The sequence below is a fragment of the Telopea speciosissima genome, chromosome 2 (genome assembly GCF_018873765.1).
Source record: "Telopea speciosissima isolate NSW1024214 ecotype Mountain lineage chromosome 2, Tspe_v1, whole genome shotgun sequence".
Classification (NCBI taxonomy): domain Eukaryota; kingdom Viridiplantae; phylum Streptophyta; class Magnoliopsida; order Proteales; family Proteaceae; genus Telopea; species Telopea speciosissima.
In genome coordinates this window covers 78,165,745-78,184,299 of record NC_057917.1, presented here as the reverse complement: position 1 = coordinate 78,184,299, position 18,555 = coordinate 78,165,745, and the positions used below count along the sequence as shown (strand labels likewise).

The 18,555-nt window shown below is 38.0% G+C and overlaps 2 protein-coding genes and 1 pseudogene across 2 annotated transcripts; all 3 read right to left on the bottom strand.

Moving 5' to 3' along the window:
• Window positions 1-4,942: 4,942 nt before the first annotated feature.
• On the bottom strand, window positions 4,943-5,716 carry LOC122651168 (annotated as a pseudogene).
• Window positions 5,717-6,308: 592 nt separating this feature from the next.
• LOC122651167 (F-box/kelch-repeat protein At3g06240-like) lies at window positions 6,309-7,537 on the bottom strand. Its single transcript, XM_043844485.1, has one exon. The coding sequence runs from the start codon at window positions 7,518-7,520 to the stop codon at window positions 6,309-6,311; it is 1,212 nt and encodes a 403-aa protein (XP_043700420.1). The 5' UTR covers window positions 7,521-7,537.
• A 3,474-nt stretch (window positions 7,538-11,011) lies between these two features.
• On the bottom strand, window positions 11,012-12,026 carry LOC122651166 (caffeoylshikimate esterase-like). Its single transcript, XM_043844484.1, has one exon. It carries the CDS (start codon window positions 12,005-12,007, stop codon window positions 11,012-11,014), a length of 996 nt encoding a protein of 331 aa, XP_043700419.1. The 5' UTR covers window positions 12,008-12,026.
• Between the last annotated feature and the right edge of the window lie 6,529 nt (window positions 12,027-18,555).

Below are 18,555 nucleotides of genomic sequence, written 5' to 3'. Positions count from 1 at the left end.
TGCATCTGATGAATTATTAAGGACCCAAAGAAGATTTCTTTTTAATAAAGTATTTTGGGAAAAAAAGAGCACCGACTTAATTAATTATTAAGCTATGGTGGTAATCACTGTCATCACTCTACTTTAACACCCAATCCATTGCTTTTGTTTAATCTTGTCCTCTCAATGCGTCAATGATTGATGATGAAAGAAGCTTGAATCTTAAAACACTCTATCCATTAACAAGTATATGATAATGCAAGTGGATTTCTTCTAGTTTTGATTTAGATAAATGGGTTTATTAAAAAATAAAAATAAAAAAATTAAGCAAACGATTTTATGGATTGATGATGTGATAATTTTGACCATTAGATATCTAGAGAATAGTTTAGATTTTTTTTTTTATGAGAAAACGAAAAATATATAAATTGAAGAAAACAAAAAATCTGTACATCATACATAAAAGGAGGAATGGAGGGCTAAGGAACGTAACGTCCTAAACCAGTGGTTGTTTTTGTGCAATATATTTACAGTTGAAAAGTTGAAAGTTAGTTCGGCAAGTTCAAGATAGGAGGGAAGTAGATTCCAGGGAATACACATATCTCCTTGCAAAGTCAAAAAACTATGTAGTCCATAATTATTGAACCAAATTTCTTTGAGATGGAATGGATTTTATCCTTCAAAGTGTGTTTTCCACCCCTGCAAGATTCTGTATAGTTCAGCCTCCAGTTTGTCAGTTTAACATGAAAATCCTACAGATGTTAAAACACTCTGTCCATCAAGCAAAAAACAATATGCCCGGCCTGTTAATCCATCAAGCAAAAAGAATAGTTTAGATTATTCATTTATTGTGTTGCACATCTGTTTAGTAATTCTGTTTTTGAAATGCTTATGTTATGTACATTTCAAGGAATCATACCAAACACAGGCTTAATTTCAAAATTTTCACTATACAATTTTAAAGGTATTTGAAGTACAATTGTAAAGTTCATTCTCTTTAACTACAATTTAGAGTAGAGATCTTCAAAGGTGAGGTACTTAAGACCCACAAAATGCTGAGGTTGAGAAGATTAGATGACAAATATATGTTCAATAAATAGTGGGTTCAGATGTTTAAGATCATCATGGGTGGAAGACTTAGGTTGCATTTGTTATGATTTTTTAGAATGCATTATCAATCTGGAAAGTTTTCCAAAGACACATATCAATCGCTACCTTAAATTGTCAACTGACCAACTCCAACTAAATTGAAACTTGACGTATGAGTTGGGGATCTTTAGATCTACCTCTCCACAAAGTTTTAGCCCCAAATAAACCTTCTGTGTTGTACAAATAGGTGAACCATCCATATATATACCCAAGGGACAGACTTGTCCATAACCTACGCAACCTATGATTTATCCCATGGTGCGGGTTGTTAAAAGAATTAGAAGGTTTTTGTTGGTAATTAAACAAATCAAACAGCTTAACCCACTTGTGTACCAAGGTAAAAAACCACCTAAAAGGCTAAAACACCACCTTGATCAGAATGCTCTAAAATCTAAATGGTGGGTCGACCCGGTTTAGGAGCAAAGGATTCAGATTGTTTGTTGCTTACACGTGAATGTCCATGTGCTGACGTGCACTAAGAGTATGCCTCTTTGAGTGTGACATTTAAAAATGGCACTTCCACTAACTACTCCACCCTTTTAAAAGTGATTTTTGGCCCTTTTGACTGGATCTACATGCGCAGGGGGCCTTAAGAGTTGAGGAATCCTATGTTCTTTTTCATGGTGAGACAAAAGAAAGGTCGGTGCCTGATTTTGTATTTTTTTTTTTCGGATTTATTGGTCCTTATTTCATGTGGCGCTGACGCTGGGGCCAAGAAGCGCACCAGCCAATGAGAGTGGACATAGTGGCACAAAATAGGATGGAATTCCCGCCATACATGGGGTAGGACGGTTATTTCAGGCTCTGCATTCCAAGCAAAAAACATTCTTCCATTATTTTTTAAGGGAAAAGGCTAGATAAATTAGCGGTATAAAGTATGCTAGCAGCTGATGTGTGTATCTCTCTCCTCCCTTTGAGGGTAAAGGAGCCATTGCCAAGTGGGAGAAGAGCGACATAAGGTGCTAGCATACCAATCCCTCTCCCATATTTTTTAATATGTGGGCTTGGAATGGGTTAGTTGAATGAGGCATGGAGACCACCTAACTCCACATTGCTTCACATTGCTCTTTAATCTTTTTTTATCAACACAAAATGAGTAAAATATTTGTTGGGAGAATGTTTTCCATCCGAGAGTGTCGCGTTAACGCCTCCATGTTTGTGTCTTTTTCTCTCCTCATATGAAATGTCATCTTAGTCTTTTGTTGGAGGAGGAAAGAGATATACTCGAAGAATGCTACCGTACGTTACATTCTCGAACAGAGAACTAAATCCCATGTTTGTTAGGGTCTTTCCACGCATTTCTAAGCCTAGTAAAATATAATGCTTCACTCTTTGCTACTAGGCAGTATATGGTCAGTGGAGAATCCTACCTACACCTCAATGACTAAATTTTAGTCCCAAATAAGCAAGGAAAGTTGCTCAAACTTTGATTCAAAGTTTTAGTAAAAATACAAAAATGCCATCAAATGGAAATAAATTAAAACACAAAATGATATCTTTTGTAATTTTAGTTACTTCTTCTACTCATTTTAAACTAAAATCGTACCAATGAGATACTTGCTTGGTCCTCTATCACATGGACTTGACTCATGTACTATCATGTGACAAATAGTGAAACGTTATACTTCACTAGACATAGTGATGAGAAAAAAAATCTTTTGTTATACGAATAATAAAGACACTAGTACCTTAAGAGTCAGAAAGAAAGTAATATTCTCAATCTGACGGTTGTGAGCTCTACCAATAAGCCACCACACACCTATCCAAATAAAAAAAAGACTGCCTCCCTTTCCATGAAAGCAACAGAAAAACTCCTACTCTACTTGTATTTTGCTACCACTAAATTACTTTTACTATTCTTAATAATAATACCCCTGCCATGCACCGAGAGAAGTTTAAGATTTCTAAGCTCCATCACAAATTATGGTACAATGGTTGGAGGAGAGATGGAATAGAAAAATTTAAGCCAATGGGGAGAGGAGACATCACGATACTTAGCCTTGTCAGTGACTACAATCAAATTGTTTCTTTGGATTTATCTGTCTTGATTTTTATTTTTTTTGTGTGTATGTGCGTGGGTTGGAATGGGTAGTTGCACCTAACTCCACGTTCCTTCACATTGCTCTTTACCCTTTTCCTCGACACAAAATGAGTAAATATTTCTTAGAGAAGGAGAACGTTACCTGGGCGCATATAGTATGCTGCCCTACGTCCACAGGAGTAGGCAAAATGACTGTTGCATCTTTAAGAAATTCTACCATTCTATGAGATGCGATACTCATTTCGCCGACTCTTGTGCCTGAAGGTAGGGACAGCATACCACACACACCCAAGTAGCATTCTTTCTCCCTATAAATATTTATTAATTATTAATTATCTTGTAAAAAGATTTTTTGAAAAAAAAAAAAATTTAAAAAATACGACAAGTTTTCTTTGTAGAAAAAAAAAAAAAGGAAGGAAAGAAGACAGAAAACAAACTAAACATTAACCTAATGCTTCATGTTATTTAACGGTAAGAAAAAATTGATGAAATGCATGTGAAGGGATTGGAAAAGGTGAAATGCAAGGAAACTGTTATGAGCACAACAGACCCACATCAGCAGAAACAACTAAGGCTGCAATAGGGTCGAGTTGTGCTGGGCTTTTTAAAAATCCAGCCCAACTCTGAGTCCATGTAGATGGGCCCAGGCCCGGCCCTGTCTCAGGGTCTGAAAAATTCAACCCTGACCCTGATTGGCCCTGATCATGGAGAGGGGGAAGGGGATGCATGGGCTGGGCTAGGCCGGGAGAAAATTGGGTTTAGGGTTTTTTCCCTACTATACATACCTATTGTAATGCCAAGTGGCAGCTGCAAATGTCACCTAATTTAGTGAATATGGTTTCCACTTCAGCATCGTATTCCATGCCATATTTGGCCCAGACCAAGATCTACATCAATAGGCTGAGTTCAAGGTAATTCTAGATCCAAATGAAATCTTTGGGCCTTGTAACATAGACAAAGCCAGCCCAGCCTGTTGGAAATAAATATGGATCTAGGGTGGCAATGGGTTGTTTTTGTGCCATGTCAATTCCGAGTCTTGTCAAAGTCAACGCAACCCTAACCCAACCTATTAAGTATCTCAATCCTCAGTACTAACCCAACCCATTTATTAACGGGATTTTTATCCTCTCAAGTTCCCCATCTCCCAGATGCGCTCAAATCACTTTCCCCAGATTATTATGTATAGTTACGAGGGACTTGACTTAGAGGTCAGGGTTTGAAAGGTAGAAACCAACAATTTATTTGAGAAGTAGCACCCTGTGCCATGCCCACACTAGAAGATTGATGCTTCTAGTGATGGTACTCTTTGGATATAGAGAGGCACAGAAAAAGAGGCAAATGTATGGGTTTTATGTTATCTTGAGGCTCAAATATGTTATGTATGTTTCGAATTCTTGGATCCGTTTCGACATTTTTGGTGGCGACTCGAATGGAATTTTTTCTGAGATCTATACGATTCGACCCAACCCGATGGATTGCCCGGATCCGATGGAGGAGTATTTATGTTTCTTACCCGCTTTATTGTAAAGAGAGAGGAAGATTAGGGTATTTCGTTCTAGGGTCTCTAAGAGAGAGCAACAGCACCGATTTGGATGCTCTTGAGAGTTTCCATTGTAATTTTTTTTCGATTTGCATAGTGAATCATTTTCGTCTTCGCCCGTGGATGTAGCGCACCATATTGGTGTGTAAACCATGTTATATCTCTGTGTTCTTTTGCTTGGTTCTTGTTTCTGTTACTGATTTTGTTGGTGTTTGCTATAACAAAATAATTATCTGAAACTTGTGAAGAGGTTTCCTTATAATCAACACCACCTACATTTTTGCATATAAAAACTTGTTCATGGGAGGCAGTACTGCTATGTCAGCTTGATCTCTAAGCAATGAGAAAATGGTTTGAAAGACAATCTCAACATTTTCTTTTGTTTCACCGATCAATTGATTTCACGTTCCAGGAAAGATCTTAAGGGTTTTATCTTTATTTTTCTAGCCAATTCAAAAGCTAGTATTGCAGGGTCAGGATCACAAACAAGATCATCTTCCCCATGCACCACTAGTATGGATAGTCCCAGTTCATGGCACCTTTTCCTTATTTTCTAGGACAACCTTACGAATTCAAATGCAGGGGCAACAGGAGGCTTACCAGAACTCCCGCAATTTGGGCTCCTTATAACCAATCTTCTCTTCCACTCCTCCTTATAGGACTTGATCGCCAATAGTTTTGTGATTGTTACTATCCAATGCGGAGCGAAGAAAGCTGCGATCAGAGGAAGTTTTTCGAGTGGCCAAGTTGGTTTGAATTTTGGAGACACACCACACATGGCTCCATTCAAGACCAAACCACTCCATAACCCCTTTTGTTTAAGGGCAATGAGTATGGCAATGGCAACTCCTAGTGACTCACCATATAGGAATGCTGGGAGCATTGGATGATCACCACGTGCTGTGTCGAAGAATTGGATACAATCAATCGTCGATGATCGGTTGGATGTCCGGAATGTGACCGTCTAAACCATCAGAGTAGCCATGGCCTTGCATGTCAAGTGCACAGGAAAAGAAAAAGGAAAAATGTGGAAGAAAGAGGTTTTATTCACAATTTTCAGTGCAAGTGTATTTCTAGAAAATAAGTGAATTTTCAAGTAATAGTGATCAAAATATGATGGGGAAATGCAAAACTAATCATAATATTTCTAGATATGAATTTTCCTTTACATATATCCTGTCCCAACTTGGAACCATCAATATCCAGCTATTTCATTGTATCCAGTTGAAAAACTAAACGTTATTAAATTATATAAATAAGAAGCCTAGATATTTATTCTTTGATCTTTCTTTACAAAGAAACTTGAATGACTGCCTAGTTAAAATCACTCTTGGCAACTTGAATAGATAAAAAAATTACTGTAAAGAATATTAGTAGTTGCAGGAAACTACGTTTCATTAAAGGAAATTTAAATTAAAAAAAAAAGTCACACTTATGCAAGACATGAATCAATATCCAAATTATTTACCAAAACAAAAAAAGAATCAATATCCAAATCTTTAACAAGTTCAATCTAGAAGAATGAAGATTAAAATTGGTGCACAATTTAGTGGGAGGATATAGGATTATAGAAGGTGTTCTGATTCTTACACCTTCTTGTTAATCATCATCTTCTTCTTCTTTTCCCTTTCGCCCATTACCCCCTGCACTCTTGAGCATAACAAGACTCTCTGCGTGTCCAAATGCTTTGAACATAGTTGGAAGTCCATGAATTCCAGGATTCCTTTCTGTCTTGCTCCTGGTGTTGTACAAAACTAGCTTATTTTTCTTATTATTATCATTGTACTGGAACAGAATTTCATCATCGTTCCATAATTCTACTGGTTTATAATCCCAACCATGTACTGGTTTATACTTCCAACCATATGGATAATTAAAAACGATTAGCTGTTTAGTCCAAGATTCCTTGACACCATATTCCTTCATCACCCACATCTCGACCAACGAAGAATATAATTTACGGGTATAACAGAAAACAGAAAGGCATCCTCCCATCACCAAAAGATCAATGTACCATCCTTTTTCAGGAGGAGGTGGTAACTCTCTAAACACCTCATGTACTAAATCAAACAAGTATATCTTCCATGAACATAACATCCAATGAATAGCAGAATTGATAACTGGGAGTGTTCTTCGTGAAGCATCAGAGATCATGTCCAATTTTGGGACTGGGATATCATCTCCAAGTTTTCTCCACTTATCGGAATTCAATGAGTACACCCAGAAATCGCTCCGCAGAATTGTGGATCCTCCACAATTATAAGTGTATACAATCTTAACGACTTTGTAGTCTCTACTCATGGGATCAAACCCAAATCCGACCCAAGTGAAACGTTCGCCCTGATATAATTCAGTGGGAGAAGAATGTGGAGGAAGCTCCTTTAGTTCTCGAGTGGCTGGATTCAAAAGGTATATGGGGTCATTGAAACAAATACAGCCAAACCTTGACAACGAAAAACATAACAACCCATTGCACAAACCCAATCCAATGACGTCCAGCTTACGCCCGCAATTCCCCAATTCGATGCGAGTTAAGAAAGGCAAATCAATAAATTTATTATGACACGAAGAATTATTGACCTCTTCTACCATTGTGTAAGAGATTGAACTATCATCATCATTAGTTATGATAACGAGAGAAGCCTGCTTTTTCTCCTTGGATCGATTGAGGTGCAGAGTGATGAAGTAAGAATCGCTAATCAAACATCGCCAAAGTTTGGATACGCACCTGAATCGAAGTAGGGACTTCACTGGTAGCCTTGAGAGTATCTCCTTGGTTATGTCGACTGGGAGATTCGGCATCACTACCATTCTTCCTCTTCTTCTTCTTCTTCTTCTTCTTCTTCTTCGTGTTGCGGTGAAGACTGAGAGGGATTTTTTTTTTCTAGGGTTTTTGGTGGATTGGGAACAGGGTTTTAGTAGTAATTAATCGGTTAAGAATCCACCGAAATCAGCCTGAACCCAAGAAACCTAGTATGAATTGGATGGAATAAGGATTGCGTTCAAACAATTCCGATCCAAATAGACCGATTCAACGAATCTGATTCTGATTCTTGAAACCGTGAGTTATTGGGCTAGTTTGGTCTGATTTCTGTTTCGATTTCATGGAGTTATAAATTGATATTTGGGTGTTTGATATGATTTTTTTACCTTATTTATGAGAAATTGAAATCAAGTTAATGTGAAATTATGAAATCGGTGAATAGTTGTTTAAATTTTGAAATTGAAATTTCTCCTAATCTATTTCTACCGATAAAAAAGAAAAAAACATTGCAACAGAAGAAGACGTACAAGGAGGTTTCAGGAAGGTGTGTTGCAGGCAGACAAAGGGGGTTTCGGGCGGGGGTTGCAGGCGGAGAGAAGGAGCACAAGGTCAACAGTTTGAAGGAGGGAGTTGTGTGATGGGTTTCAGAGATTATTATGTGGATTTGTAGTGGAGGGTTTGTATGGTGGGGATCATAGATGGGGTTTTCATGGTGTGTTGAGGCTAGGTTTCCGATGGGGATTGCAGAAGGTTATGATGAGTTGTAGGGATTGCAGAAGGTTGGGGTTGCAGGAGTGATGGAGATGATAATTGGGGTTTCATAGGACAACGGAGGGGTGGAGCAGAGGATGATGCGCAAGGGTTTAGGGTCGCGGTGGGGCTGTGGTCACAGGAGAAGGACAGCTAGTGGTTGGGATGTCACGAGGTTGGCGAAGACAACATGTCGCAGCAGGGATTTCGGGAATGACAAGGAGTGATGACGGAGTGTTTATAAAAAAGGTGGAACAACGACAACAACAATGGCATGTATGATGGTGTAGTGATCCAAGGGTTTGTGTAGGTTGATCGGAGATGCAAATTCAAGGTTGTTGGTGGTGGCTGGTTCAAGAGTTGATTGGCGACATCAAAATACGATTTTATTACGTGATTGTTTTGGAGAGGAGGAAGGAGATGAGTAAATGGTGTATCTCTTCACCCTCTTCATTGAATCTATTCTCATAAATTGAACTACCAAATGGATTTCTTATTCTTGAAATATTTCAGATTAATGCAACTAAAACAATTTCAATTTTTTGACCAAAAATCTATTTGTTGACTATTTCATGAAATCAAATTGAAATTATAACAAATTATTCCATTAATGTTAAGATACTACTTATATGTGCGTAACATATACTTAAATCATATCGTGTCAAATAAGTTAGGCGTGTCACACACACCATCAATCTTAACCCAAATTGTTGGGCCTTGGCCATTGTAGACACTGAATTTTGGCACCTTGAAAGTGTGTCTTGGCGATGCTGATAAAAGCCCGACTGACTCACGTGGTGACTAAACAATGGAAAATTACCATCTTACCCTAATTCCACTTTTTGTAACCAAACTGTCCCAAGTAGAGCCAAAACCTCTCGGATAGTCTTATTTAACCATCTTAAACCCACAAGTGGAATTTCACTCCAATCTGACATTTTTGTGAAAAAGATAGTTTTACCCCAAGCATGGTTTTCAGTATCTGGGCCACCCGATGTGACCCGAATCCATTTGGATGACTTATTTGGTCATATTGTATTTGCACGTAAAATTTCGTGTAATTCTGGTATCATTTGGACCTTGATCGGTGTGAAACACTATTTCTATGCTTTTCTCATTATCCATGCCACTTTTTGACAAAATCTGACCACATCAGCTCTATGGATGGAAAGTACGTGTTGTGACCTTCGCGTCAATATGTTGCGTGTAAAAAAACGGCCATCTGACTAAAAAGATATTGATGTTTGAATGTGGACCCTTAAAATGGAATAAAAAAATAACAGCATACAATAGAGTTTGGACTAGGAAGACCGGCCATTGACCGAACGGTTATTGAGTGTTTAATACCTTTCCAGCTTGTAACTTGACACTTACCCTAGAGATCTAGAGCAGACCAACCATTGAGTCTTGAAGTTAATTAACGCCTTTCTGCGAAGGACGAGCACCAATTGCGGGTCCTAGACCCTTATTTAGCTGGTGACTTCCTACACCATCACAACAATCCCCGCGCCGCTCCAATGCACGGGTGCACTAGATCACATATTGATTTTCGTCTGTTGTACCTACAACCATTAACATTCTTCCTGGACCAAGCACGCCTTGAGTTTCACACCTTCACAGTTGCATCTAGGGGTGTCAATACCCAACCCGAACGAGCCCGGACCACACCGGACCGAACTCTTTATGGTTCGGTTCGGTTTGTGGATCCAAAAAGGCAAACGGTTTGGTTTGGTTTGGGCTAGCCCGACGGTGCACCGGTAGCCCGAACCGTTAGGCCCGAACCGACTTAACCCAATAAATGAGTAAATCAGTAAATGCCTAATGCCCCATTGCCCCCTAAATGTGTTGTGATAGTTTCTCACTTTATCTCATATCCTTTGTTAGTGATTACCCAAACAATTGTATCCATAGGCCATAGGACATAGGATACAAAGATGCATTGTATTTGAAATATTTTATGTACTTAAAAGAGAAAACGAAGAAAAATTAGCACTAACCGGACCTTACTAGTTATATAAAACCGGTACCAAATCGAATCCAAACCAATATCAACCCATTATCATAAATCAAAACTGACACGAAACCAAACCGCACCGAAACCGAAACCGCTCCGAAATTGAATATTTCTTAATGGTTTGGTTTCAGTTTCTATAAAAGTCACACCAAAACCGAAAAGCCCGAACCGAAACCAGCCCGAACCGGCCCGTTGACACCCCTAGTTGCATCATTACTGGACAGGGAAATTAAAATTTTGAATGGTTAAGGTTGCATAGGATAGTGGTTGATATACAGAAACTAGAAAAGACCCAAAAGAGACCACGTACTTCAGATCTCAGGGTCCGTTATGGGTAATCTAATGGTGTATGTATTCTCGGAATGGATTTTGTGTTTAGCCTTTAGAATGCATTTTGAAACTCGATTTTTTTCTATTTTCTCATTTTAGAATGCGTTCTAGATCCAGATTCTATTCTGAGAATGCACACATACCCAACACAGCCTAAACTGCATCATCTCCTCTCAAAACCCAGATGCACAAACTGATCAAGATACCAAGAAATTCTGTGCTACAGTAGAGAGAGGATTAATTAGGAGAGAGTTGGGAGCTCCCACTACAAAATGATTTATATTTATGAGGGCCTTGACTTAGAGGCCAGCGTTTGAAAGATAAGAGAAACCAACACCATTTATTTCTCATTTGAAAATAGCTCAAATCATACAATTAATATAATTGACCAAGTCAAAAGTCTTGAGACTCACTTAATAATCTGGAACTTGTGAAGAGGTTTCTTCATAACTTGTTCATGGAAGGCAGTACTACTACTGCTGCGAAGTCAGCTTGATCTCTAAGCCATGAGAAAATGGTCTGAAAGGCAAGCTCAACGTTTTCTTTTGTTTCACCAATCAATTGATGCCACATTCCAGGAAAGATCTTAAGGGTTTTATCTTTACTTTCAGCTAACTCATAAACTAGTCTTGCAGACTCAGAATCACACACTAGATCACCTTCCCCATGCAACACTAGTAAAGGAATTTCAATTTCATGGCACCTTTTCCTTATTTTTTCACACACCTTTAGGAATTCAAGTGCAGTGGCAGCTGGAGGCTTACTGGAACAACTCCGGCGGTTTGGGCTGTTTTTAACCAATCTTCTCTTCCATTCCTCCTTATAAGACTTGTTCGCCAATGGTTTTGTGATTGTTACTCTCCAAGTTGGAGCGATGAAAGCCGCCATTGGAAGAAATTTTTCTAGTGGCCAAGGTGGTTTGAACCTTGGAGACACACCACACATGGCTCCATTCAAGACCAAACCACTCCATAACCCCTTTTGTTTAAGGGCAATGAGTAATGCAATGGCACCTCCTAGTGACTCACCATATAGGAATGCTGGGAGGTTTGGATGATCAGCACGGGCTGTGTCGAAAAATTGGATACAGTCGTGGACGACCGGTTCGATGTCCGGAATATGACCGTATAAACCATCAGAGTAGCCATGGCCTTGCATGTCAAGTGAACATACAAAGAAACCCAATTTAGCAATGGCTATGGCAGTTAATTGGAAGATCCAACTGCTTTCAGAGATGTAACCATGGACCATGGCAACTAGACCTTTGAGCTGAGGCATTGTTGCATCTTCTGGTCTCCAAGATTGTGTGAAGATCTTCATATTTCTTTTGTTGAGGATGAATTCTTCTTGGTGAATGACATTGTGGGTTTTGTAGAATTCTTCCCTTGTGAGATCTCCAAAAGGGCTATTTTCACTAGCTTGATGGATTGGGTGAGCCATTTGATGAGTTTGCGTGGTACCTCAGCTAGCTATGTAGGGAAGCTGAGAAGATTCTAACATATATATAGTAGCTCTTGCCTCTTAAATCACCCTCTCAACCACCATTTCTCCTTCAATGGAATTACCCCACACATAGGGTCCACACATGAATAATTATCACCTCCAATGCACGGGCATCTCCAATTCCTCTAATAGGGAGGAGTGGACTCCACCTTGGGCAGTGTTTTCAGGCAGGGGGTAAGGTGATCATTTTTGTCCTCATGTGAAGAACTGGAGGGGATAACGATCCGTCCATACATAGGGGTGTAAAATTGGAGTTTGAACTGAAAAACCGACTGAACCAACCAAAAGAAACCAAAATTGATCGAAAAATTCTTTATTTGGAGATTTTTGAGTTAGGGTTTTCCGGTTGAGAGCTCTTGTGCGACTTTTGGTGTTTTTGAGAGATATCATATTAATGTGTAAAACACGTTAAATCTCTGTATCATCTTTGCTTTGTTTTGTTTCTCTGTGTTTCTTGATGTTCGTGATAACAATAATTGCTTAAAATAAAGATACACGATGTACATAGACCAGTAGGACACTTTAGGTACTAATTAAAGTTTATTCATTGAAACTATAAGAGATATACATGGGACCAATAACTGAAATCTATAAAGACCGAAAATGACCGGACCAATAATTAATCAAATTTGATTTTACGAATTGGTTATCTTATCTAGCAAATTCGGTCTGGACCAATTCGTGCTGAGGACCTGATGGCCTTGGTCAGGCCAACTGAAATCAATTGAGACCAACCGATTACCACCCCTACCCCACACACCAACTTTTGCGGTTTCTAAAATGTGTGAACACATCACATTCACTTGTAACAAATATAAAAGTTCTGTAGTCTTTAAATTAAGGATCTATATTGAGTTTTGATGAAAAAAGTGTCAACAATGAATGAGAGACCTTCTCCAGACCCTACTAAATGTGGGAGCCTTGTGCATTGGATACCGCCTTTTTGTTCTTTTCTTAAATGAATGAGAGATGAGAAAGTAGATCCAATTTTAGTTATCCCAACAACCAAGTGGGCATCGCTTTCTATCCATGGCTCTTTAATTGCCCATACCCTTTAAGACTTTATGAGGACTAGCAATATATATTTACTCAAGGGAGCATCTAGGGCTTAACTTGGTCCACCAATAATAATTGACATGTATGAGTGGTTAGGATTCTTTTGCTATCTGAATTCTGAACCATGCTTTATTTTTTCTAACCTTATGGTATGCGGCCATGCGCCTAGACATAGGGAGGCGAAATGATTGTTTCACTCTCATGGAAAGACAGAAATTCCGCCCCACCAGATTATTGTGTGCATGCCTCCATTGGCCCTGTGTTTGAACAACAATTGATAGCTCTATTCCCTTACATTCTGTTTTTTTTAAAAAAAAAAAAAGTTTCTTATATGTACTAATACCATTTATTTAGGTATCGTATTGATACCTTAAAGATACGATATGTATCGATTAGAATACGATAGAATACTTACAAGTTTACCTAAGTGTCCTTGTTTGTAACCACACAATAGACCAACCAACGAATCAATAACAATAAAATCTGATTGTGATACATAAGGTGTACACTTTAAACAAATTTTCCTTGACCCGATTGTCAATAAAAGATGTTCAATAGCTAGAAACTATTCTCATCACATGAAAATGTAATAGAAGAAAAAATATGATAAATTTCTGAAACATTTATTATAGAAGGATATGTTTGGTTGTTGACTATATTTTGAGATAACAGTTAACTACAACTCTACAAGACTGTCTCACAGTCCCACCGTCTTTCTATAAAAACCCTTCCTTGAAATCGATTTCTAAGTATTTATCACCAATCGTTTTAAATGTCATATTTTTGAATGGAATTTAATGGGCCTGCCCATTTTTCATTTTCATATAAATATTTTTTTCATGTGGTTTTATCATCTCAAAAGGTTAGATTTTTTTTTGGTAGATCTCAAAAGGTTAGATTGGATGTTAGGTGTGCAAGCTTCCTTTTATTCTTTTTTACCGACACACCCTTATTTTGAAGCCTATGCTTCTAGGTGTTACTATGCCTAATGAAGTGCCGCACTATTTGCCACACTATTTGCCACTTGGCAGCATATGAGTTAGTCCATGTGATAGGGGATTCCATATACATCTCAATGACCAAATTTTAGTCCAAAATAAGTAAAGAAAGTAATTCAAACTCTGAATCAAAGTTAGGGGAGCGTTGTCTGTGGGGGGAGTGTGGCCCCTGCGTGCTCGTGGGGCCAATGAGAGTGCAAGTGGAAGCATCATGAAGACATGGTCTCCACCTTTACTAGGGGGCGTGCTAAGTGGCCATTTTGTCCCCCATTGTGTGTGGGCATGAAGATACACTCTCCTACAAAGAACTTTTCTCCTTCAAAGTTTTAGTAAAATTACCAAAATTACATAAAATGGAGATAAATATACAATACAAAATGACATGGTTTGTAATTTTAGTTACTTCCGCTACTCATTTGAAGCTAAAATTGTACTAATGAGATGCTTGTAAGTCTTGTATGGTCCTCTATCACATGGACTAACCCATATACTGCCATGTGGCAAATAGTGAAACATCATACTTCACAAAGCATAGTGACAGGGAAGAAAACCCTAAAATTGTTATTTTTTGTTGCTTCATGGACTGCATTTAATCATATTTTTCAATAATCAGAATGAATTATGGGAGAGGGTTCTCTGAGATGAGGAATGGTGAAACGGTTTCATATATAGGGGTAGAGAGGTCATTTCATGTGAGGAGAAGAGGGGTATAGAGAGAGGGTGCTAGTGTAATCTCTGTGGTCGACTCAAAGAGCCTTTTCCCATGAATTATATACCCAGATGCATCCATTGTTTCCCTTACACAAATTTAACATGAGGTTAGATCCAATGTGGCAAAGTCCACCCTGGTTTGTATCTATTTTTTCCCCCTTAATCCTTTGTTGAACGGGTATTATGGATTTTAATCAGACCCCTAAAGGAAAAAAAAAACAGAAGAAAATTAGCAAGAAAAAAGGTTGAAGCAGTTTTTTGAAGAATAATGCATGAAATAGGTTAAAAATAATACAGTAGAGAGTTCACAATGCTAGCTGGCAGCGTTGGAAAGAAGAGGATGATTTATTAATAGAGGATACAATAAAGGTGAGAGAGTGTCAGGAGAAGAGAGAAAGAGGATGCTGACGTAACTCAACTGCAAGCTCAAATAATTTTTTCCAAATAAAAAATAGAGAAAATGAACCCTGAAAAAAAACATGGCTCCTATGCTCAAACACAGAGGAGGTGTGAAATGACTATTCCACCTATGAAAGATGAAAATCTTATTCTTATTGATGCTTCTGTGCACACTCACACACCACACACGGTGTAGGGACCACACTACTTTTCAAAGAACCCTCTCGATCTTTATAAAATATGTTAAGATATTCATGGCTTTGACTCCCTTAGACATGCACATGGTTGTTGTCGGTATTCTTGGACCCCCTACACATGTTTTTGCCTCGGTGGAAATGTTTCTTAATTATCAAGCGGGCACTAAATATCCTAATTAGTTTTGTCAAATAAAGATGAATAGAACCAACAAACTATGAGATGGCAAGAAAAGAAAAAGAAGGGTAAAGTACACGTACCCCTTAGAATGCATCCAATATTCCTCGTACTCCCCTAAGTGGCTTAATATTCCACGTATCATTCCTCAATATTTCATGTACCACCCCTGCTTTACACCCCAAATGTCATTTAAGTCCACACCAGGTATTAAATGCTAAAAGATGATCAAACTGCCCTTTCCTTTATTTTTTTTAAAATTTGAAAAGACCTAATTGCCTTGACCTATTTGCTAAAATTTGAAAAGACCAAAATGCCCTCATCTTCCCCAAATCATCATCTTCTTTTACATACCCACCACCACCACCACCACCACTACCACTACCACCATTAACACCATCACTAGCACTACTGCCGCCACCTCCTCCACTGCCTTTGTTCTGAGTGTTTATAGTGTTGTTCAAACGGCAGAGCTGCAAGCATAGTGGAATCATTCTTACAATAACAAATGATGTATTTATACCACCGAATACGAATTCTGGTAATCGAATCGATTACAACCCTAATCTGCAAATCTAATCGACTGCCCACCTTGCCCTATTTGCACCACTAGACATATGAATGCAATAATGAACGGGTTACATTTCAAGAATGGGATGAAGCTCGGTTGGACAATTTGATGATTTGAACAAAAATCACCCACAAGGCCGCAATGTCTATGAATGCTGAGTTTCCATTGGACTTGGGAATTGTGAAGAAGAGAGAGAGATGGGTATTTGATTTCTACCAGTCCCACCGTGTTGATCGCCCCTCTTTTTGGTTGTTTTTCAATTCCTAAAATTCTTCTGTCTTTGTTTCTTTTTTTTTTTTTTTCCTCCATTTTTTCCTTTCGTTTTTCCTCCAATCATGCCTAGATTTCGTAAGCGAGTAAAACTCAATTAATCCCAATTTTTTTCACTTTTGCCCAAATGAAATTGAATTTAATCCCAGAAATTAGGTTAACCCACCCAACCTCTGTTCACTTTCTATGACGTAACCACATCTAACTAATTATCACCCCAAATGTTTATTGGGTTCTCGGCATCTACTGAAACTTCTGCAGAGGCACGGAGAGTTCTAGCTTGGAGCTTCAGTGATGAAGGAAGCGCTAAAGACATACAAACGGCCAAATTATCGGTAAGTGCAGCTTTAAATGAGTAAAGGGATTGAAAGAGCGGGAAGTTGCAGTAAAGGGGCGGGATTGCAAAGGGGTGCTGCTGATACAGTGGTATTGCTACTACCGCTTACACGGCTTCACGGTGGGATGGTGATGGTGTTAATGGTGGTGGTGGGTATGTAAAAGAGATGATAATTTGTGGAAGATGAGGGTATTTTGGTTTTTTCAAATTTTAACAAATAGGTTAGGGCAATTAGGTCTTTTTAAATTTTAAAAAAGATAAAAGAAAAGGTAGTTTGATCATCTTTTAGCATTTAATATCTGGTGTGGATTTAAATGGCATTTAGAGTGTAAAGCAGGGGTGGTACGTGGAATATTGAGGAGTGGTACGTGGAATATTGAACCGCTTAGGGGGGATACGAGGAATATTGAATGCATTATAAGGGGTTACGTGTACTTTACCAACAAAAGAATGCAAGAAACAATGTGAAATTGAAAGGTCATGAGATAGCTTAAAATTAGTCTCCCTAAATGCTTACAATTAAGTCAAAGTTAATACCTTTTTAAGGAATCTTAAATGATCTGTCGCTAAAACAGTTGAGAGTGTGACACACAATCCGGCCGATGACAATGATAATACTATATCTATAAATGATGACAAACACTGGATTCATAGTTATTTCGGACTTGACAATTGAAGGTGCCAGCTGGCTCAGCCAGTTGGGTCAGGGTCGCCTCACCTGGTTGTAGGCTTGTAGCGAGGTTTTGGGATCGAATCTCATCTTTATCGAGGTGGATTGATAGAAAACCCTAAAATAAGAAATCGAATCATGTTGTCACTTCCCTTCCCTTTATATCTATCCCATGCAACTCGCTAGCAACCCAACTCTATGATATACGCTCATATGGAATCTTTATTTCCTTCTTAAAATCAAGAAATTTAATTGTAAAACAACATAGTAAAATTTTAAGAGGAAAAGCCATTCCCTCTCACAAAAAAATGAAAGCCCAACACATATATTTTTATTTTATTTCATTTTATCTATTTTAAAATTATGAAGTCCATATGAATGATACCTTTTTTCACACCACTAATTAGTGTAACGTTGGCAGCATGGAAAACCTTCTCCCACCAAAATTTAATAACCAAAATTGAAATGTTGTAGAATTAGTTAGACAATCATATTATGTTATGACTTATGAATACAAAGTTTCCACTTTACTTTTGATTTGCTTTCACATCCACTTCCCTTTATTTGCCTTGCAATGGAAGGGACAAGGTCAAAATGTCTATTCAAGTGGGGTTTCGTAGTGAATATGATATAGCTGAAATGTCTATTAAAATGAAGAAGTTTCTTGATAAATTTTGTTGTAAGATAGCGACAGTTGATACAAGCATGGACAATTTACCCTTATAATTATAACAACCACTTTGAATGGCGGAGGTTACAAGCATATAGTGACAATGATATTACAACCATCCGGTTCTTACTTATTAATTTCATTCCAATTTTCAGGAAAAAATTGTGAAGAAACTAGTTTAACTTAGAACACAACTACACATGACCCTAACCAAAACATGTTTAAGCAGGTAAGCCTTAACCACATAGCTTTCAGTGATAAACATCAAAACTCGTTTTAGTTTCCAAACCAAAGTGATCACTGAAATGAAATTAAGAATGAAATCTTTAATATTAAATAAAGAGAAAGTTAGATAATGAAATATACATGATGAGACTAATTATGTTGAATTTCCCAAAGGAAAATAAATAAGTATATTGATGATTTGGTCT

Coding starts and splice junctions, on each gene's coding strand:
- LOC122651166 (XM_043844484.1), bottom strand. CDS start 12,007: ATGGCTCACCCAATCCATCAAGCTAGTGAAAATAGCCCTTTTGGAGAT.
- LOC122651167 (XM_043844485.1), bottom strand. CDS start 7,520: ATGGTAGTGATGCCGAATCTCCCAGTCGACATAACCAAGGAGATACTC.